Source organism: Phytophthora cinnamomi (assembly GCF_018691715.1).
Source record: "Phytophthora cinnamomi strain GKB4 chromosome Unknown Contig123, whole genome shotgun sequence".
Lineage (NCBI taxonomy): Eukaryota > Oomycota > Peronosporomycetes > Peronosporales > Peronosporaceae > Phytophthora > Phytophthora cinnamomi.
This window is the reverse complement of record NW_027151056.1, coordinates 122,323-144,072: the sequence shown is the minus strand read 5'-3', so window position 1 is coordinate 144,072 and position 21,750 is coordinate 122,323. Positions and strand designations below refer to the sequence as shown.

At 54.1% G+C, this 21,750-nt stretch overlaps 6 protein-coding genes across 6 annotated transcripts; 4 read left to right on the top strand and 2 right to left on the bottom strand.

Annotated features, from left to right (window-relative positions):
• Window positions 1-505: 505 nt before the first annotated feature.
• Window positions 506-5,742, top strand: IUM83_17734 (uncharacterized protein; the record flags this gene model as incomplete). Its single annotated transcript, XM_067942701.1, has 2 exons — window positions 506-5,609; window positions 5,729-5,742. The coding sequence occupies 2 exons, from the start codon at window positions 506-508 to the stop codon at window positions 5,740-5,742; spliced, it is 5,118 nt and encodes a 1,705-aa protein (XP_067780867.1).
• A 25-nt stretch (window positions 5,743-5,767) lies between these two features.
• IUM83_17733 (uncharacterized protein) lies at window positions 5,768-6,377 on the top strand (the record flags this gene model as incomplete). Its single annotated transcript, XM_067942700.1, has 2 exons — window positions 5,768-6,130; window positions 6,273-6,377. 2 exons carry the CDS (start codon window positions 5,768-5,770, stop codon window positions 6,375-6,377), a joined length of 468 nt encoding a protein of 155 aa, XP_067780874.1.
• Window positions 6,378-8,626: 2,249 nt separating this feature from the next.
• Window positions 8,627-9,913, top strand: IUM83_17732 (uncharacterized protein; the record flags this gene model as incomplete). Its single annotated transcript, XM_067942699.1, has 1 exon — window positions 8,627-9,913. The coding sequence occupies one exon, from the start codon at window positions 8,627-8,629 to the stop codon at window positions 9,911-9,913; it is 1,287 nt and encodes a 428-aa protein (XP_067780873.1).
• A 2,819-nt stretch (window positions 9,914-12,732) lies between these two features.
• IUM83_17731 (cytosolic enolase 3-like) lies at window positions 12,733-14,478 on the bottom strand (the record flags this gene model as incomplete). Its single annotated transcript, XM_067942698.1, has 1 exon — window positions 12,733-14,478. One exon carries the CDS (start codon window positions 14,476-14,478, stop codon window positions 12,733-12,735), a length of 1,746 nt encoding a protein of 581 aa, XP_067780872.1.
• Window positions 14,479-16,181: 1,703 nt separating this feature from the next.
• On the top strand, window positions 16,182-17,291 carry IUM83_17730 (CMGC/CDKL protein Kinase; the record flags this gene model as incomplete). The annotated part of the gene is made up of 3 exons (XM_067942697.1): window positions 16,182-16,219; window positions 16,299-17,193; window positions 17,283-17,291. The coding sequence occupies 3 exons, from the start codon at window positions 16,182-16,184 to the stop codon at window positions 17,289-17,291; spliced, it is 942 nt and encodes a 313-aa protein (XP_067780871.1).
• Window positions 17,292-20,422: 3,131 nt separating this feature from the next.
• Window positions 20,423-20,808, bottom strand: IUM83_17729 (60S ribosomal protein L44; the record flags this gene model as incomplete). Its single annotated transcript, XM_067942696.1, has 2 exons — window positions 20,423-20,554; window positions 20,632-20,808. The coding sequence occupies 2 exons, from the start codon at window positions 20,806-20,808 to the stop codon at window positions 20,423-20,425; spliced, it is 309 nt and encodes a 102-aa protein (XP_067780912.1).
• Window positions 20,809-21,750: the final 942 nt, after the last annotated feature.

Genomic DNA, 21,750 nt, shown 5'->3' with positions numbered 1-21,750 from the left:
GCGCCCGAAGGCCGGACGAGGATTGCCGACAACCATCCTTCATCCTTCCACGCTGCCGGTCGACAAACTCTTCGGACAGCAAGGGGCCGTCCGTCCATTGTCGCCGTTGACATACAGCAGCATTGCACGCTGCCTGCACCAAGTCGCAGCAAAACGTGACAAGCGGACGCCACGACCAAGCCAATATCACTCCAAGCGGGGGCGTATCGTACAACACAGGGACAGACGCCTTGGAAAGCCTTCTTGGCCGCCGCCAATATCAGCTTAGCCGATTTCGTCGCTTGCATTTCGCGCGAATAGCCGGGGCCGCCGCGCCTGTTAGCAACGCCGTGACTTGGTTCCAGTATGGCATGGCAGAGTCGGGTGCAAAGAGCACACGCCGCCGAGTGCCGGGGGGCTGGCCGCAGCTGATACAACTGGACAGCGCCCTCCACTTCCGCTTCCGCCCAGTAGCAAGGCACGGCACGGCAAAGGGCGTCGCCTCGCCTCGCCTCCAAGCGCCGCCATGAGCGCGTCCTGGGACTCGGACCTGTCCTCCATCATCGAGAAGACCAACAACAACCTCAAGCTGCTGCGCAAGATCGGCGACAAGCCGCAGGCGCGCGCGCCCGACGTGTCCGTCACGGCGTCGCCCACGCTCGTGCGCTCGGGCTCCGCGTCGGGCTCCGCGTCCTCGCGCTCGTCGGCCCGGCCCAGAGCCTTCGTGCGCGGCGACGACGACAGCAGCTCCATGGGCTCGCACGGCTCGGCCCGGCCCAGGGCCTTCGTGCGCGGCGACGACGACACGGGCTCCATGGGCTCGCACTCGTCCGCGCGCCCGCGCGTGTACGTGGGGGACGACGGCACGGGCTCCGTGTCCTCGCACTCGTCGGCCCGGCCCCGGGCCTTCGTGCGCGCGGACGACGACGCCGGCTCCGTGTCGTCCCGGGCCTCGGCCCGGCCCAAGGCCTTCATCCGCGCGGACGATGACGCGGGCTCCGTGTCCTCGCGCGCGTCCGCCAGGCCCAAGGCCTTCATCCGCGCGGACGACGACGCCGGCTCCGTGTCCTCCCGGGCCTCGGCCCGGCCCAAGGCCTTCGTGCGCGGCGACGACGACACCGGCTCCATGTCCAGCAACCAGGGCCTGGGCCGCGCGCGGCTCGACTCGGGCCACGGCAGCGTGGCCAGCGCCTCGGGCCGCCCGCACGTGGGCATCGCCGGCGGCGGCGGCTTGACGGCCGCCATGCTGCAGCAGCACCGCGCGGCCGCAGGCGGCGGCGCCGCCGCGCTGGCCATGGCCGACCTGGGCGCCCCGCGGCCGCGCTACGACCTGGACGAGACGCGCTCCATGAGCGGCAGCGTGTCGTCGCGCCTCAGCCGCCGCCTCGGCGCGGACGGCCGCGTGCCGCACGCGCGCCCGCTGGGCGCCAGCATGGGCCCGCGCATCCGCGTGCCCGACGCCGACATCCCCAGCGACGTCCCCAAGCACGTGGTCGAAGAGGTCAAGAAGAGCCTGGAGACGCACTTCGCGTCGCGCCACGGCGCCGTGGACAAGAAGGTGGCCGACCTGCGCACGGACGTGGCCGGCCTCTCCACGCAGACGTCGGCGCTGGCCGCGCAGATCTCGGAGCTGCGCGACGCCGTGCTCGTGTCGGCCAACAGCCACCCGTCGGCCAGCGCGCCGGCGGTCTCCGACCCCAAGATCATCGCCAGCGTGCAGGCCAACGCCGCCGCCATCGCGCGCCTCGAGGAGCACAGCGCGGACCTGCTCGGCCGCAAGGTGAGCGTGGACCGCGAGCTGGCGGAGCTCGCGTCCCGGGCCAAGGCGCTGTCGTCCTCGACCATGAAGATCTCGACGCTGGAGGACAACATCGAGGCGCTGGTCGCCAACCGCCAGAAGCAGGAGCAGGGGCTGTTCAAGCTGGCCGACAGGGTGCAGCTCATGCACCGCCAGATGGGCAGCTTGGTGGACATGAAGGCCGTGGAGAACCTCGTGAGCATCCGTCTCACGCGCGAGTTCCGCGAAATGGAGGACCGCCTGGCGCAAAACATCATGCGCATGGCCGAGAAGATGGAGCAGAAGGTGCAGAGCCTCGAGAAGCAGTCCTTCTCGCAGCGCCAGGAGAGCCTTGCGGCGCTCAAGAGCGACCTGACGGACGACATCCAGCGGCTGCAGAGCTCGGCGCTGCGCAAGAGTGACCTGCTGCCGCTGCAGAACGCGCAGACGCAGAGCAAGGAAGATCTGGCGCAGCTGTCGAGCGCACTGGACCGCCAGGAGAAGAAGCTGCAGGATGCCAAGCTGGCTAGCTCCACGCTTCGCGACGAGCTGGCTGACGCTCGCACCGAGCTGAGCAAGGCGCTGCAAAGCCAGCAGCGTAGCGCGGCTACGGTGATGGAGGAGAAACTGGAGCAGATTGCTAGCAGCAACAAGGAGAAGTCTAGCAAGTTCGACGACCAGTTGTCAGAGCTCTCCAAGAAGCAGAAGAAGCTTGAGGAGGCGACGAAAACGCTGCAGGAGACGATGAGCCAGGTGAAGGTGGAGGCCAGCCAGCGTTTCAGCCGCAGCCCAGCTGACCGGGAGGAGGAGAACGACAAGCTGCGTCAGCGCCTGGCCCGCTCGGTGGCTGAACTGGAGGCGCTGGCCAACACCAAGGCCGAAGTGGAGCGCCGTTTCGCTAGCGAGGAGCAGCAGTTCCAGGCTAGACTGAAGGAGCTTCGCACATCGCTGACTGAGACGGAGAAGCAGAAGGAAGCTCAACGTCTGGAGCTGATGCAAAAGCTGCAGGAGGAAAGCAAACTAATGGGTGTTGCGCAGGGCAAAAACTCGCTGTTGGAGAACCTGCTCGCGCGTGAAAAGGCTGAAAACGAAGAGAAAAACGAGTTGGTGCGCAAGTCGAAGAAGGAGGTTGCTGAGGTGCGTGAGCAGATCCGCAATCTTGAAAGCGAAAAGGAGAAGAAGGTTCGCCAGTTGTCATCTGAGCTTCAGGCGAAGCAGACGCAGGTTGGACTCCTGACCAAGACGTTGAAGCGTATAGAGACGGCGTCTGCCAAGATGTTGGATTTGTCCAAGCGTGAGGCCAAGACTGTTCGTCGTGTGAAGGCTACGAAGGAGCACGAGTTGTTTATTGCTCAGCTGAAGCTGAAGGAGATGGAACGTGTGGCACAGGCCCTTCAGAACGGTGACGAGATGAAGAAGCAGGCTGCCCTCACCGCAGCCAGCACTGAAGAGCGTAACGAACTGGAGAAGCTGCTGCTTGAAAGCCAACTTGAGAAGGATGAGCTAAAGCAGGAGCTGGAGGAAATGACTGAAGAATTCAACGCGGCGAAGGAGAGCCAGAAGGTGATCATGGAGGACACCATCACGAAACTGTCCAGCGACTACGACGAGAAAATCGGTGAGCTCAAGCAGCAGATTGCCGACAAGGAGCAGGCGATGCGGCAGCTGCGGGACACGCTTGTTGAGAAGAGCAACCTTGACGCGCTTGAAGACGAATTGGCTGCGCTTAAGGACGAGAAGAACGACCTGCTGGAGCAGATTCAGCGTGCCCAGATTGAGCACGAGCGTGTCACTTTGAACACGGAGACGACCCTCCGTTTGGAGCACGCGACTGAGTTCGCTGCGATGAAGTCGAAGTTTGAAGAGCGCATCTCAGAGTTGGAGGGTGCTCAATCTGAGCTAGAGACGACCAAGGTCACCATCACTGAACTGGAGAAGGAGCTTGAGAAGCAGGAGGTTCTGCACCAGCGTGAGGTGTCGACGCTGACGCACGATATCAAGGAGGCCCGCAGCAAGATTGACGAGTTTACGGCTCAGATCTTGGATCTAGAGGAGGCTAAGACGCGTTTGGAGGGAGAGGTGTCTCAAATGGAGGCTAATATCGGTGGTGCCTCTGCTGAAAAGGAAGAGGAGCTGGCTGCGATCAAAAGCCAGATGCAGTCCGAAGTTGACAGGCTTCGTGCTGAGCTCAGCGAGGTGTCAAGCACTCTTGAGGAGAAGCAGATGCAGCTGAAGGCGGCTAAACAGTCGGACGAGACCAACCGTCAGAAGTTGGTCGAGATGGCGATGGCGCAGGAGGAGATGCAGAGCCGCTACATCTCCCAGATCGACTCGCTGACGTTGAAGCTGAACCAGGAGCGTGAGAGCTCTCGTGCGCGCGAGGCGGATCTAGAAGACACCATCGACAAGTTAAACGCCGATGTCAAGTCACTGAAGGCAGAGTCAAACAAGGAGCTGGAGGCAGCTCGCTCGGAGCTGACGGATCAGATGACGTCGTTGACGACGACGCTGAAGGATTCCCAGCACCGCGAACAGCAGCTTCAGTCGCGCCTCAAACGTATTCTGGAGGAGTTGGTGCAGGCTGCAAACGCGTCCGGCGACAACGATATGGTAGAGGACAGTGGTGATATGAGCGACGATGACGCTATTACGCACCACCTTGACGCGCTGTACGCGACACACCGTCGTACTGCGCACGAGCTGGAACGCCTCCAGGCTGAATACGAGCTGACTGTGAAGCAGGCAGCTGCCGATAGCGCTACTGCTCAGGAGCTTGACAACCAGGTCAAGGAGCACGAAACGCAGATCCGCGAGCTGGAGTCCGTCGTGGAGCAACTGCGTGAGGAGTTGAAGGAGCAGTACCACAAGTCCGCTGTCATCGCTAAGGGTTCGGATGAGTTTAGCGAGGAGATGGCGTCTCTGCGCGAGGAGAAGCGCCAACTTGAGCGTCAGCTGCAAGAAGAGGAGAAGGACCGCGCCAAGCGTGAGGTGTCGTACCAGCGCCGAACGGAGATGAAGGAACGTGAAGTAGAGGAGCTTCGTACCGAGAACAAGACGTTGACAGCAGCTGTTGCTGCGGTCCGCGAAAAGATTCGCGCGGTTGAGAACGCCAAGTTCCATGACTTGAGCGAGCTGCAGAGCAAGCTGAAGGACCTTGAAGAACGCACCGCTGCGCTCCAGCCGGACGAGGACAACGTGGCAAACATAGAGAAGAATTTCACTTCCACCCGTCAGGAGATTGTTACGCTGACTGCCGAGGTGCAGTCACTGTACCAGAAACTGACCGCTTGCTGCGGAATCATGGAGTGGAGCGAGCTCCGTGCTAGTGTGTTCGATGAAGAGGAGAAACTGACTCGCGTTCGCTCCGAGAGCGCTCGTGAGCTGGCTAAGGTCCAGTCGGTTGAGCAGGAAGTGTTAATGAACGCTGAGTTCCTGAACGCGCTGCTCGTGGCTCATGGATCGGGCGGCGATGGCAACCTTCTGAACGATTTCCGGTGGATGCAGAAGTACGCTTCTATTGCCCCAGAGATTGTGGAGAAACTCCGGAACGTGGAGTCACGATTACGGGACGCTGTGTTGGATCTGCATGATGGCTCGACGTCTCTCTTCGCGGAAGGTATTTCCAAGGCCCCCGCCAGCAGCGTAAGTGCCGATGCTTCGGCTGATGGAGTGGTTCCGCAAGCACCAAGCTCGCAGAACTCGGCTGTGGATGGCGCGGCGATTGCGCTTGCTCTTGAGAAGGCGAGGGAGAACTACTTTACCGAGTCGGACCAGGAATTAGATGAAGGCGTGAAGCAAGACATGGATCAACCTGACGTTGAGCAGGAAAGCCCTGTTGATGTCGAGGAAGAAGGTGCGAGTTCTGACAATGTGGATGTGGATGGGGAGGATTCAATTGGCGAAATAAGTCATAACGAATCCAGAACTGATGCTGAATTGGTGGTCGCTGAACATGTTGTGCGTGATGAGCAGGAAAGAAGCCATGAGGAGCAAGCAGGGATCTCTGTAGCGATGTCTAACATTGATGAAGATGAAGATTCTAGCGATGATGTTGCGGAGGACAGTTTCAAGAGCAGGCAGGATAGGATTGACGATGATGGCGTCGGTGGACTGGAGTCGAGTGTCGACCGCAAGATTGAGGAGACCAAGGTTCAGTCCAAGTGGAGCTCAGTGGGCTTTACTGGCGATAGCGAGGACGACGACATGGATGAAGTGGAAAGGCTGATGCTGGAGCAGAGCCTTGCGCACTCTAGTAAGCAGGTGAAACCACATATTGATAATGAATGTGATGACAGTGATGAATTTGCACACGATGATCTTGTTCATGACAAGACGGAGAAGCCGGCAGGTGGTGTTGTTGATGACGACGACGAGGTATCGTCCACTGGTTCTGAGCTGAAAGATGATGTCTTTGCTGACAGTAACATGAGTCACCGCGCTCTCGATCAGACTGAACAGAGCTGTGATCGCCAAGATGTGAGCTCAGTGCAAAGGGCTGTGGTTGATGATGATCTAGGCGAGGTATCGTCTGATGGTTCTGAGTTCGGAGATCATGGTCATGCAGCCAGCCTTGACATTAATACCAGTCGGCAAGACGTGGGTTCGAACCAAGCGGCTGTAAATGATGATGAACACGATGATATATCGTCCGATGGTTCTACTCTGAACGATGATGGCCTGACAGCCAGCACTGACAGTAATATAAATCCCCAAGCAATTGATCAGACTATACCGTGCGATGCTGAACACGATGCAAGTCAAGACGCGAGTTCAGACCAAGCTGGAGATGAGCTGGACCCTCTTGAGGAGAGCTCCTTCGATAATGCGATGATGGCTGCACTCGAAGGCAAAGAAACGAGTGCAGCATCATACATGGATGCCGTACCGCAGCGGCCAATGCACAGCGATGAAGTTGAAGGAGAACAATCGGACTCAGATGGTTTCATTGTGCAGGATGCCATCGCGGAGAATTCGTTTGATAACTCGATGATGTCGGAGAATGGAGATGAAAGTATCGATAGTCGGGGTAATATCGAATCATACGAAACTGATGTTGGCGCAGAGCAGGATATAACTACCGAAATCCCACTACCAGCTGAGCACGATCAGTTAGAAAACTCGTTTGATGGCGATGATCCACATGATACCGAAATCTCGGCCGTTGAACGAACACTTCATGTAGAATGTCATGATGGCGATGGACGTACACTAAAAGAATCAACAGCTTCAAGCACGGAGAACGCCGGTCTGCCGGGTCAGCTCCACGAGAGCAACGCTCTGGACGAACCAACCTCAAGCTTGAATGAACTTACTGCCCATATTAATGAAATGAACGCATTGGAAGACTCAGCAGCAAGCATGCAGAATGTTATGATGGCAGGTCGAATTGAGAATCACGGACCATTAGAAGAAGTATCGTCGAGTGTAGAGAGAGGAGACCCACTCGAGGATAGTGCGTCAGAAGAAGCATCTGCAAGTCTAGAAAACAGTGCAGAGGATGACCAACTTAGTGAAGGCGAAGCCTTAGAGGAATCTGCCTCAAGCATGGGGGAAGTTGTAGCAGGAGACCCGTATCGTGAGGACAGCAGACTAGAAGAATCATCGCCAAGCGTGGATAGCGAGGAAGTGGCTGATCAATATGAAGAAGACAATACACTAGAAGAGTCAACACCAAACTTGGAAAGAGATGTGTCAGGAGGCCACGATATTGAGGAACATGCATTAGAAGAACCAACGCCATCTGTAAGCATGGAAGGCGATACAGTGGGCGATCAACTCGACGAGAAAAAATCGTCTTCGATCAGAGATAGGAGTGCTGTAGGGAATGAGTTTGACGAGGACAGCGCGTTGGAAGAATCCGCATCAAGCATAACAGGGCATGCGATGACAGACCAGCTAAACGCATCAGAAGAATCAGTCTCACGCATGAAGGGTGATACACTGGGTGATCAACTTGACGAAGACATTACACTAGACAACTTGTCAAGTAACGGGAGGGGTGCTCTTGCAAACGAATTTGACGAGGACAGTGAACTAGAAGATAGCGCGGTAGCAGATCGACTTCATCAAAGTGATGAGCTTGAGGAGTCACCACGGAGTATTACTAGCGAAGAACTTCCTGTGAGCGGCAAAACATTTGAACCACTACCGAGTGTGTCAAGGAAAGCACACGAAGCCAATACGGTGTTAGAAGAATTGGCATCCAACATGGAAAACTCTGTCGTAAATCTACATGGCGACGACAACGAGCTAGAAGATCCCAACGGTCGAGAAGCTTCCCCTACGAGAGTGGATAATGCAGGGGTAGCTGCAGATAAACTACACGAACCTGACATCTTGGAAGAATCGATTCGTAGAGCGGATCAAGCGGATGAACAAAACGTGTTGGAGGAGTCACTGTCAAATGTGACGAGTGGTACGTTGATGGATCAGCATGATGAAGACGATGCACTAGAAATGTTAGCATCAAGGTTGTCGAGTGGTTCAAGTTTTCAACATGAAACTTCGCGGGATAGATATGATAGCAGATACACGTACGGTGACCCGTTGGTATCGGAACATGATGGAGACGATGACACCCAATATCACAATGAGCGCGGTGTAGTCGCTGTTTCCCGGTCAGATCCACTCGCAGAAAGTTCATTCGATGAAGACAATGTATCGGACCACGACGATGAGGTAAGTGCGGGTTCTGCACCAACCTTGCCAACGAAGCCCTTGCACAGTGCTGATGACGAGGACTACTGGTCCGAAGAACAAATCCGAGCGGCCGAACGTTCACTGGATAGTGCCATAGCTTTAGGGGATGATCAGAGTAATAGTGCTGGTGAACGTAGTGACTGCAGCGAAGAATCTGCAGCACCGCCGGCGATGTCGCTTCGCATGGAAGAAGACGAAGGGAGTTCTGAAGAGGAAACAATGGTTGTGCAAAGTCAACCCGCGTTCTCACCGGGCCTCAATCGATTTGGTATGGGAGCCGGTCGCTTGAACCTCGAAGAAGACGATGACATGGACGAAGTCGAACGTCTTCTTCTGGAACAAAGCTCTTCCACTATAAACAAGCAGCGGCTGCCACGGCTGAACCGGTTCACCAGACCTGCCGTTAATATTGACGACGAGTTTGGAGAAACTTCGCTTCAGTCACTTGGCGGTGACGACGATGAGTTTGGCGAAACATCCCTTCAATCGCGTGAAGATGAGTTTGGAGAGATCTCAATCCAGTCAAATGAAAACAAGAATACCGCCAGATTCAGCGGAGCGATGGCCCCATATCTCTCTCATGACGAAGAATCGATTCGCTCCATTTCTCGTGGCGACGAAGAGTTTGGCGAGGCATCGATTAAGTCTCGGTCACAAGAAGACGATCAATCTGTTACAAGCCTTGTCCAATCCAGGGAAAGCAAGTCTGATATGGCACCGGTCCCTATCGGAACGCACAGACTTGGCACGTTGGGGGTTGCGTCGATCTTAAAGAGATTGCAAGATCACGATGAATTTGGTGAATCGTCCTTCGAGTCGCGACATGCAAACGAACACTATCACACACCGGGTCTGTCCAGACCGCGCGATGAGAGTGATGAGTTTAGTCAGGCATCGGAGGATGAGGATGAGTTCGGTGAAGCCTCGATCCCATCGCACAAGGGTGACTTTGATAGAACTACTCAAAGGTTCGGAGAAGGCAAGTTTGAGGCACCTGCTGCCCCATCGCTGATAAGCGACGAGTTCGGCGAAATACCGGCACGACCACGCCCTGCCACCGAGTTTGGCGAAGCGTCCATCCAGTCGAAGTTGTACGAAGAGGACGGGTTTGCTGAAGCTTCGATCCGGTCGAGATCGCTCGACGAGGAGGACGACGAGTTTGGTGAGATCTCAATCCCGTTGCACGATGACGCATCGGTTGGTGCTCAAGCCTATTCGCGCTCGCACGGAGCGCCCGAACCCACTCACACTACCACCTTCGCTGAGAGGTCAGTGACTCACCACGAGGGATTGATGAGTTCGCCGGCGAAGTTAACCACGAACGCGAACACAACGGCAGCGGCCACAACGATTCACGATGACAGCGCCAGCGAGGCTGAGAACGATTATATGGATGAGTCTTTCGACCTGGACGAGTCCCTGGAAGAAGACGACGACGACAACGAGCGACACGTATGATGAGGCGCAAACAGAGACCGATAACAGATATAATTGCATTCAAGTAGTTGGAAAATCTCACCCACCTGCTCCTCGTTGCACACAACAGTGACGCAGCCTAAGCTATCTTGTGTAAGTCATTGGCGCTTACATCATCGAGCCGTGAACTTTGCGACGAAGTCGAACGTAGTCAAGTTTTTTTGTACCATCGAAAAGTTTTTGATCACATGTTAGATTGGCGTCATAACAGGGGTTCGGGACCGACATTGGTCTACCGCTAGCATTGCAGCCTCATAATTATAATACTTGAAGTACATAATTACTTGAAGTACTTCCAAGAGCCACACAAATAGTGTCAAGTGCAACAGAATCCTGACCATCTTATGACACACTTCAGAGCAGTGGGAGTTTTGGCTAGGGCGAGTACTATTTGTGTTGTCCTAAGATGGCTACCGTATGACATAGCAAGTGGTAAGAACACCTCCAGCCTGGGCTTTCATTCCTCGCACTTCGATATCTGCTCCCAGCGCACACAGACTTCACGGCTCCAATTTGATACAATAGTTCATACTCGAGGTACAAAATGAACGCCAAAGGAGTGGTACTCCGACAGAAAAGTTCCATCCCTCCGGGTTCACCTCTGAAACTTGACATCTCGCGAACCATGTATGCAGCTGTATGGTCCTTCATCGTGGCATTTCACGCGGCTTGTGGAACTTTTCTCGTCTGTGTTGCCATGACCTACTGGTTCATCTCGACTGGAACGATGCAGATGTACGCTTTTATTTGGTCACAGTCGGGGGCCCAGCACTATCGGTTTTACGGCTTTGTTTTTGGTATAATCGGTGGTGTACATGGAGTTCAAGTTCTTCGCATCATCTTCTTGTCAATCCGATCTCGGCGGCTAGTGCTGTCGGACACAACAATGCTCCAACCGTTCCAGCTGATGAGGTCAAACCGCATGAACCGATACACGTCGGGGTTAATTGTACCTCCACCACAGCTACAAGGGACTTTGGAGCATTTCTGGAGTATATTTTTCTCTCGTCAGGGCCTTTTTGGTGTCGAAAACGAACATTTCTCCTCAATGTTTGCACTGCGGGAGTCACTGACCGTCAGTTCGCAGATGTATCAAGCTTTCCGAACAAGTACGCTGCTGCCAAGTGTTAAGGTGAACGGCTTCAGCGTCGCCCTGCTGGTCGTGGCTTGCTGGTCCACAGTGGTAACCCAATACTTTCTTAAGCGGTCGCCGGCACTACAACGAGTTGTAACACTACTTTCAGACGCACTCACCAGCTTCTGTATGGTGGTAATGGTACCGCTGATCATCTTCGTTCCGTTCGTGAACTCGTACAGTTTCCAGTCTAATGGATTCAAGAACGAGGACTTTCTGAATGACACTACGTCGCTGGCACTATTTTCGCAGGAGAGTCGGTTGATTTTTGCAGCAAATTTGGGCGACTTCGTGTCGAAGATTATTCCGCACATGGGCATCTTCTTGTCGCTTGTCGGAGTGACAGAGCTTATTGGTAGTGAACAGGCCAAGATTTCTCCATGTGAAAATAGCGTCGACGAAGCAGTCGAATTGAATTCCAGCCACGACAACCAGGAGGTCAAGACGCCCCTGAAGGCACCGAGCTCAATCGCAGATGAGTCGCCAACTCCAAAACTGCACGGGTGTTGGAGAAGGTTAAGTCCATTCTACGGGTGGAAGCACGTATTTATCGGAGTTGTGTTTTTCTTTTGGGGGCTTCTGGTCTTAGCTTTGCACATTGCAGCGGCTCAGCGGGCTGCAAACTATGAAATTGTGGGCTGTCGAGCTATCACTCGCCCCTGGACCTCAACTGGAAAGGATCCATGCTCCAGCTTGGTATATGATTGCTACGCACGAAACACTGCGTCGTTGGACGACGCAACGCTAAATGCTTTGGACCCCAATACGCTTGCGGGATTGGCGATTGTTCACTGTCCTGCATTGAACATGCCCACCAAATTTCAAGTGTTCACCAACCTCATGATGATTCACGTCTACAACTCGACAATAGTGAACTGGGATGTCGACAGCTCTATCTCGGCGTCCAAGCACACACGCTTGATAGCAGTTCTTATGCGGAAAATACAGATGACTGAGCTTCCTACAGGGATGCTGCAACCGTTGCCAGTCTCTCTGAAAAGCATTCAGCTGTCAGAGGCGAATTTATCTGTGCTACCCGAGGACTTAAGCGCTCGATGGCATGCAGTCACATTTGTGGCTTTTGATGATGGCGCGTTAACGGAGATTCCAGAAAGTTTCTTCTCGATAGGTTCTTACGTAATTTCGATCGCGAGGAACCAGATCAAAGCAGTTCCAGCACTGGCAAATATGGCTCCAGGCACGGTCATCCCCGTGCTGCGACTCGCGGGCAACCCACTCCCAGAGCTCCCTGCCGAATTGAAGACACCACAAGCTTTCATTATGTCGCTCGACGTCCGAGGTACAGAGATATCGAGCATTCCGGCGTGGGTGCAGTCTCAGACGAGAGTCGTATGGGCGTTTGATACGCCATTTTGCAGGGCGTCGACATCAAATCCAGCCGCTCCAGTGGAATGTTTTGATACAGGAACAATAACTGCGCCCGAATTCCCATCAGAGCTGTTCGATCGGCTCTATCACATCAATAAAATGGACTGAGTAGGAATTGCTCAAAAATAGTACTTGAAGTAAAACAAGTCAATAATAAAATAAGACTTGTACTGTTTTTTTCTGACGTAAGTACTGTAGTTAGGTTGCTTCAAGAAGCTAAATAACTTGACCAAAGAAAACAAAACTCCAAACGCATTCAAGTTTCATGGATGTCGCGTTAGCGACGATATGCTCGCGCGCCTACAAAAGGTGGAGCACCAGGATCTTGGCTCTCAAGCAGTAGCTTGCGGTACCTATCTAAACACTCGGCGCCCAGTACTCCGCCGAACTTGACTTGCCCGACTCCCGAGCCCATGGCCAGCGCAGTCAAAATCTCTGCGTCGGCACCCAACTGTCCTGCTGAAGCGCCTAGGACAACAGCGAGCCCGAGATGCTGCGCGTTCATGATGGCTTGCAGCAATCTTGAGACGGTCGGGAACTGGTGCAGGACGAGTAGGACCGTGTTGCACGTGCGTTCTTCGTTAAGCGCCGCGAGACCATATCGCTCCACCACATTTCGACCTACAATTTGCACGCGGCAGTTCGGATCACCACCAAGGCCAGCCGCTTCCTTCCCTCCTCCTTTGGTAGTATCAGCAGGGTCTCCGGCACCTATTGCGCTACCATCCACGTCATTTTCAGCGCTGTGAAGTGCTGCGAAGCTTTTAATGTCGCCGGCGTCAAAAGGGTCGACGACGGTTGTGATTTCCAGTTCCTTCACGCTGCTGCGCGTAATGTTCAGCAGCTCATCGCTGCTCTTGAGCGCGCCGCTCGACCCAGGCACCCACTGGTCTGTATTGTACGTGAACGACCGGGGCGTGTCGTTATCCTCCTCGTTTTGGTCTGCGCCATCGCTGTTTGAGTGTGTTTGTTGCAAAACGAACTCGGATGCAGCGAAATCTACCCCGAAGTCCACCCGTAGTGGTGATACACTGGCAGGAGCGATAACATATCCGTCGGGATCTTCCAGTCGCACACGAACGTCGTCCAAAGCTGCTCGAAGGATCTGAAACACCTCCGCCAGCGTCTGAAGTTGCGGAGCAAAGCCACCAAACGCTCCTCGGTTGGTGAAGCCGACGCCGTGAGTTTCCAGTTGGGCGTGCAGCGCCGAGTTGAACTCGACCGCGATCTGCAGCGCGTCCGCAAAGCTCACAGCGCTGGTAGGCGTCATCAGAATCTCCTGCGCGAACAGTTTGTTGGACGCATACTTGCCGCCATTTACGACGCTGAAGAGCGGCATGGGGACGCACTGGTTCTCGGGCGGGAGCTCCTGCAACTTGGCCACGTATTCCCGAAGCGGCAGCTCCGCGTACTTGGCCCCCGCTTGGCAGATCGCCAGCGACGTGGCCAGACATACGTTGCGCCCCACAGCCGCCTCCAACCCTTCCAGGATGTTGTCGAGAGCGCTCTGATCGGACGGTTCGGTGTTCACGAGCTTCTCGATCAGAAGTTCCTGAGCTGTGGCTGCAATTTTGACGTAACCACGGCCGCCGTAACGCTGCTTCTTGGCAGGAACCTCCATGATCGTGTCACCCACCGCGTTGCCGTCCGCGTCGAGCTCTTGTTGCTGTGCACCGCACTCCCGATCCGTGATCCCGCGGGCTTCGGCGGAGCAGCAGCCTTCGAAGACCCCCTTGCCGGTGTGCAGCCTCACCAACACCGTCGGTGCGCCCGCCGCGTCCAGCACCTCGGACACCTGCACGTAGAAGATGCCGCGCTTGGCTGTCGCGCGCGCGTACAGCAGCGACGAGAGCATGAGGAACGGGTCTTCCGGCCGGCTGGCCACCACCTGGTTGATCACGTCGTTGAGCGAGGACTCGAGCGAGTGCTCGGCCACGTAGGCCTCGACCAGGTCACGCTCTCGCACTTGCTCCTCTTCTTCGTCCTCGTCCTGGACATCGTGGAAGTCCTGCTGCTGCGGCATTGGGGTGGGCGGGCTAGACTACTGGACTGCAACTGTACTATCGATTGCGACGCTTGAAGACCCAAAAGATACTTTCGCCACGCGCGACTGGCCAAATGTAGCCTTCTTGGCTGCCACCCTCATCTTTCACCACGGTGTCGGACGCTATCGTACAACTAAACGAGTCAGGGACATTCATAATACCTTCATTCGTTAGCATAGCAACCTCCCCTGAATGCTAATGTAAACCGCCCAGTTCGTATAAACCGATTTGCTCGAAATCTGGTGTTGCTCTACCAGTAGCAGGGTTCGCCATCGGGAAAATGCTCTTTGTCTAGGGCTCAGTGACTATACAGATGGGAGGAGTATCTCTGTAGATAGTCACCTTGAATTCAATACCACTGGACTGGATGAGGAGATGGCAGACGTACTGGCCTTCTTCTAGGCTGTGGATGGTCGGGTAGAGCTCACCGGGATTTCCAACGAGTGAATACAAGTAGGGAGAAATGTTGGGGGGATGGAGAAACGGCACGCTCGGGTGTGGACCTGGAAATGGTCCAGGGATGTTCACGTGTGATCCTGGCGCGAAGACTTCGGAGACGTCGACACGAAGGGCTGCAATGTGGTTGATAAGACTGGTTGCCTCTGACGTGATTGCAGTCGCAAGCTCAAGGGGAGGGCATGCCCGCGTGCCTCTTATAGCGACAGCAGGCGCAAAGATTACTTGAACGACATCCTGGCCAGTGGTGTGAAATTGGGAAATGATCGGTCTTGCACCGTTCACTACTACTTATCCTTCCATCAATCAACTAGTCAGGTAGTGGATCGAGCACCCCGAACCATTTTCAATCCATTACCACTAGTGTGCATGAATATGTGACTTGGAACTGATTGACTTCACTGCTATAGTGCAAGTTCAACCTTTGAAGCCATGTCAGCCCTCATTCCGCACTCATCTCAGGTTTTGACCGAGATGTAGGTTTCTACTATACCTTGCAGAATTTAGATCCGAACTATGGCTTCGATTAGAAACCTCAAAGATTCTTTTGTTTGAAGCCGCACTAAGGTAGTGTTTATCTGTTCGTTAGACAACAGCAAGAAAAAGTATCAAGCCACCATACTGGTTGAACAGAAAGAAGCATATCAGTGTGTATCTGGGAATAGCAACAACTCCCTCTTCTGAAAACGAGCTCTGCAAAATTATAGATTAATTTTGAGGTATTATGTTTATCAGTGCGAAGCACATAATACAACACTCTTTTATTAAAAAGAGTTAAACCAAGTGAAAAAGGTAGAAGAAATCAACTTGTGCTAAGGCAAACAACAAATTGCCATCTTTGGCTGCTCAGTTTCCAGTAGACGAATGGACATTATTTGTGACTCTTGAAGATACCATTGCACTTCTCGTGGTCGTCTTCGCAAGGTATCACTTTACGTGTGGAGCCTCCATGGTCAAGGCTACCTACCTTCAGACTCAGTTAAGCTTGGGCTGCCACGACCACTAGTAGTTGACACACACGACAGAGGCGAGTTGCTATCAAGTGCGATAATTTTAGCGGGTTGTGCCTGGAAGCTATCAATACGGACGCTGGAAACGAACTGCTGTCTCTTCGATTCCAAGAAAAGCTCCGCGTATTGAGCTGCTGAGCCACGGTGCAGCATTCCGGCCGACCGCGCTGATCTGACTGCGACGGAGAGTTGCAACTCCGCGCCTGTGCGGCAGCATGGAGAACTATGAAAGTCTCGGCACGATCGGCGAAGGGTGAGTCCCGCGTGATCCATGGCACACCGTTAATTGAAAAGTTTGGTCGCTAACTTCTACATTTTGGGGTAATCTGCAGAACGTATGGCGTGGTGCTTAAATGCCGGCACAAGGTCACGGGCCAAATCGTCGCCATAAAAAAATTCAAAGAGTCGGACGACGATGAGCAGGTCAAGAAGACGGCGCTGCGCGAAATCAAGATACTCAAGCAGCTCAAACACGAGAACATCGTGAGTCTGCTCGAGGTCTTTCGGATGAAAGGCAAGCTTTACTTGGTATTCGAGTTCGTGGAAAAGACAATCCTAGAAGAGATCGAGCGTCATCCCGATGGCCTGGATGCGTTGACATTGAAGAAGCTGATGTGGCAGCTCGTCCGAGCCATAAATTTCTGCCATCAGCACAATATCATCCACCGCGATATCAAGCCCGAAAATCTACTTGTCTCGCGCAACGGGGTGCTTAAGCTATGCGACTTTGGCTTCGCGCGGCCATTAGCTTCTGCTGGCGCCAAGTACACAGAATATGTATCAACAAGATGGTACCGAGCTCCCGAGCTGCTGGTAGGAGATGTATCGTACGGCAAGGGAGTAGACGTTTGGTCGATCGGCTGTATGTTTGCTGAAATTGCTACGGGATTGCCACTCTTCCCTGGTGACTCGGACATCGATCAGCTTTATCATATTATTCGCTGTCTCGGGCATATAACGTCAAGGCAACAGGAGCTCTTCCGGAAAAATGCACTTTACGTGGGGGTTAAACTGCCGCAAGCGAACGACCTCGAACCGCTAGAGACGCGTTTCCCAACCATGGATAAAATTTCGCTTGATTTCATTCGACAGACTATAATTGATGAACCTCTGGACCGCTGGACCTGCGCAGAGCTGCTCAAACACCCATTTTTCGGAAACTCACATGATGAATTTGAAGCTGAACTGCAGGAGGCGATAGCACGTGATCTAAATGACACGGCCGCTGTAAGGAAAAAGCGATCACGAAAGCCCTCTCGAGGCAACGCGGTAGCTAGTCCAGTCCCCGTTATGCCCGCTCCACTTCCTGCATCAAGTTACAATGATCCGTTGTCAAGTGGTGTACCTGTAACAAGTATTTCAGCAGATAAATCCCTCGGAAAACCTTTCTTCGCACCAGTGGTTACCATGCCTACCAAGAAGGAAAAAGGTGGCGTGGTATCCCCAGACAGTAACAGTAGCAACGCGCATATTGTGCCACGAAAGACGCCTCCAGGTATTGGTCTCGGCACTGGTGCCTCTGGGGGTGCGTACCATTTACCGACCTTGCAAGGAGCTATGAACAATTCCTCTAGCACAAGCTCCACTACAAGCAGTACAGCTACAACGACGAGTGTGTCTAGTAACAGTTCAGGAGGTGGCGGCTCCGGAGGAGACGGCAGCACCAGCCCGTTGTTCTCTCAAAACAAAAAGCTTGTGGTGCCATCAGGAGCGGTACCGCCAATTTCAGAGCATCAAGCAATGGGAAACTACGGGCAGCCCATATCGACCGACCACATGACGTATATCGGCTTGCACGACAACATTCGTGTCTCCATGACTTCACACGGCAGTCGTATGGGTGGTGGGGGTCCCGGTGGGAGCATTGCAGTTCATCCGTACTCGACCCCACCGCCCAAACCTCCGTCATCGTACATGAAAAACCCGTACGGTGTCCAGCAATCTACATCGAAGCGTGGAGGCAACAAGAACGGTGGCTTCGTAGTCTCGAGTCTTCCCAACTCCGTGGATATCTATTCTCCAACACGAACTGCTGCCGCGGGGAAGAATTCACATAATTCCTATGGTACTGGCGCAGGATGGAGCGGCTCTAAGAAAGCAGCATCAACGGGGGGAAGTGGCGTAGGCGCATCAAGTAATATGTTGTTAAGGGGAGTACCGTCACAAGGGCTCTATGTGCCCCCAAGAACCTCACATAGTACAATACGGGCTGCCACATTGCCACAAGGCAACTTTACACACGTCCGGCGAGATAATGACTCGCGAAATTACTAGTTGACGCTAAGCGTAACATGAATCCACAGTTTTGAACTCATCAGGTAACTTTTGTCGCCAGTCTATCTATCTGTCATCTCTACAGCTTTATAAAACTTGTAGCAAAAAACAGAGCCGTTGATGACCTTGAGCTCATTGAGCAGAGACCATTTAGAGATCAGCCTTCGCGAGCTGCCGCTTGTACGCGTAAAATTCATCGATCCACTGACGAATGTATGCCAGCTCGATCTGGCGAGCCTGGGTAACAGCAGGGGGGTCAAGTGGGTGGGTGAAAAACAAGTCCAAGTGGTGCGCTCCTCCAGGCACAGGCACAGCCACCACGGAAGGCGACAGGGACTCGAGCACTCCAAGACCCGACCACGGATCAAAGTTGCCGTTGCTGAAGACGATGTTGCTAGCAGCACGTAGAGCCTTCATGCCACCGTACTCAGTCTGGGCCCAGTTAGGCTTTAAGTGAACTCCCCACTGCTCGAAGCACGCGGCATCGTCCTGCGACTGGTTGACTGGTGTCGCGGGGAAGATGTCGCTCACGCCGTCTGAGCTCATGGGCATGTACAGCTCAGAGCACTCCAGGTAGCCCCAGAGGTTGCCCTTCTGGTCGATCTTCGCCTGTTTCGCTTCATCTGAGGTCGCAGACGCGTTGATAGTGTTCACGGGGGTAGTCGGAAGAAAGCAGGTCTCGCTCTTGGTGGCGTTGTAGTACACGGCGATGCTCTCACGGAAGGCAGTGATGAGCCCCACGCTGTCGTCTTCAGTGAAATCCCCAGCGAGAGGCTCGCACGCCGCGCGCATCGGGTAGCCTGGCAGATCAACGTTTCCGTCCATGATGTACGAGGTCGGGTACGGATAGTTTCCCATGGCCAAGTCGCCGTAAGCTTCAGCCGCGATCGAGATAACATCGTCCGACGTCGCTAGCGAGTCTGCGTCGCACAGATGAAGCAGTTCGGCCAGTTGCTTCCGTCCATCCTGCGTCTCCACCAATTCAATCGCAGCATTCAGCGCACGGCGAAGGTTCGGGGCGCAGTTGGGCGCCGCGCCCGCCTCTTCCGACATGTCGAACGTCACCACGCGGTTGAACGCCTCAGTGTCTGCGGGGTGGTCCGGATCCCCGAAGAAGTTGACCACGGGCGCGGATCCAGCGATCACGCCGTCGATGATGTGCGGGTATTTCATCCTGAACCACGTGCCTAGCATGCCGCCGTAGGAGCCCCCGAAGCCGATCACGGGCACGTCCACGCCCAGCTCCTCCTTGAGCCTCTCGACCAGCACCGCGTAGTCGGCCAGCGCCTGCTGCGTCGACAGGAACTGCATGTGGTCGAGCACGTCGAGCCCAAACGGCACCGACTTGCCGAAGTAGCGGTGCTCGGCGAACACGAGCAGCGCGTTGAAGGCCGCCGCGTTCTCCCACATGAGCCCCGTGTGGTTCAGGTACAGCGTCACGTCGGCCTCGTTGCCCACGTAGAAGAAGATGGACCCGTTGCTCGGGTCGAAGCTTTCGGGTGCGCACACCAAGTACCGTTGCTGGAACGAGCCCTCGCTGGAGGCTCCAAGGGCGCGGAAGTGGTCGAGCTCCTGGGCGATGAACTTCTCCTCGCAGAGCGACAGCAGGTCTCTGGACCCGTCCGGGAGCGTCGGGAACGCGGTCCGAGCAGCCGTCGCAGCGTCCTGCACAGTCGCGGGGGCGACGGAAGTGGGAGAGTCGAAAGTCGACAGTCCCAGCAGTAGCAGTAGCAGCGCAGCGGACGCCAACGCCAACCAGCCCGTTGCGACGGGAAGAGGACGGCGGGCGTCGGTGCGGGTTGCAGTGGAAGTGGACGGCAGCATTGGCGAACGCTCGTGCGGACCCATGGTCGGTGGAGGCTCCGGGAGACTTGCACTGTGTCAATGATATCAGTTCTTTGCTCCGTCAGATAATCTTTCGTACCTAACGTTAATTCCGTGTTGGACAGCCCAAAACATTTTTGTTTTAGAACAACGCGAAGAATCCTATGGAGTGCAGTACTATACTTCAGTATTGGAATGGTATGACGAGTGCAGAGTTTAGCGGACAATGAACGTGGCATTGATTATCTCGTGTTCCTAGCCTTACTGTTAGTTAGGCTGTAACTATACCGGTTTCAAACGTGCACGACTAGGAGCAATTTATGCTTGTGCAGAATGTGCTCAGCACGAATGTCACTACTTAGTATTGGGGGCCGATGTTCTTTTTCTTTTCACCGAACTCGAGGTGCTTGGTGCGCTTGATGGCCATTTGCTTCTTGCACTTGCACGTCTTGCACTCCAAACGTAGCGCGACCTTCTTCGCAGTTTTGGCCTGTGAATACGTAAAACTGTTCGAGTGAATATTTATCGTGGTGACTCAGCCTGCCCGTTAACAATGACCCCGCTTACCTTCTTGTGGAAGATTTCCTTGGTCTGGCCGCCGAAACCCTTCTGTTTTGCCGCGTAGCGACGAGCGCCCTGGGCAGTCGTTGTAGCCTTACCACGTTTGTACTGAGTCACCTTCTGTACCGTGTGCTTCTTGCATTTCTTGCAAAACGTTCGACGTTCCTTCGGGATGCTCACCATGATTGTTGGTGCTAGAGTCTGCAGTCGGAGTCCCATGAAGTTAGCAAACATGTTCAGTTTAGGATGAGTTAGCGCCACGTTCAGAAGGCTCACAGGTTACCTCTCGTTCAGTCCGCTAATACCAGAGTGCCGAAACTACAGTTGAGCGAATAGAGGACAACTACCAACTTGCTAGGCTCTCCGGAGAGAACATTTCTGGAACCGGATGCACTATGATCACTGGGTTCGCCAGGCCAAAAGTCAAAACAATCATGAGCGGAAGTAAGATGCCGGTTTGTAGACTATTTGTCTTAAGTCACTTTGTTGCGCCGCACACATTTTTCTAGCTACTTCCAAAGTAATCATCAGCAAGTTAGCCCGAAAGCTCAAGCTTGCGTTTCTACGCTCGAGTGAGACTACCAGAGAGAAGGTTGCTAGAAACGGATTTGTGGCCTTGATCACGGGGTGCGAGGGGGCAAAATCCAAGATAAACAAGTCATGGGACAAATCCGAGCAGACAAGTATCAAAATGACGACGGCTGAAGATGTGAGAGGCTATTCTTATCATTATTACAGGCACAGCGTGGAATTACATGGTACAACGCAACAGAGTTACGTACCTGGACAAGGTAGACTCGTGAAATATGCCCACCTTCAATTCACAATGCAGAGGATGAAGTTGAGTGAGCCGTTAGTCGGTGGTGGTTAAGACGTTAGGGGCTGTGATGCGAAAGTAAGCGTGGCAACTATCAACACGAATACTTGTATGTTTGAAGTCCAGTCGTGCCCAAACAATTTATCTGAATGCTGGAATAAATACCTATGTCAATTTTTAAAGCTGATGCTGTCGATATGGGAAATAAATGTAACAGAAGCAATCCTCGTCGAGAAAAGCGGCTAATGTCATTCTTGAAGTTAAGTTAGAAATCTCGTGAGCAGCGCACCTCATTGGATCTACTGCTT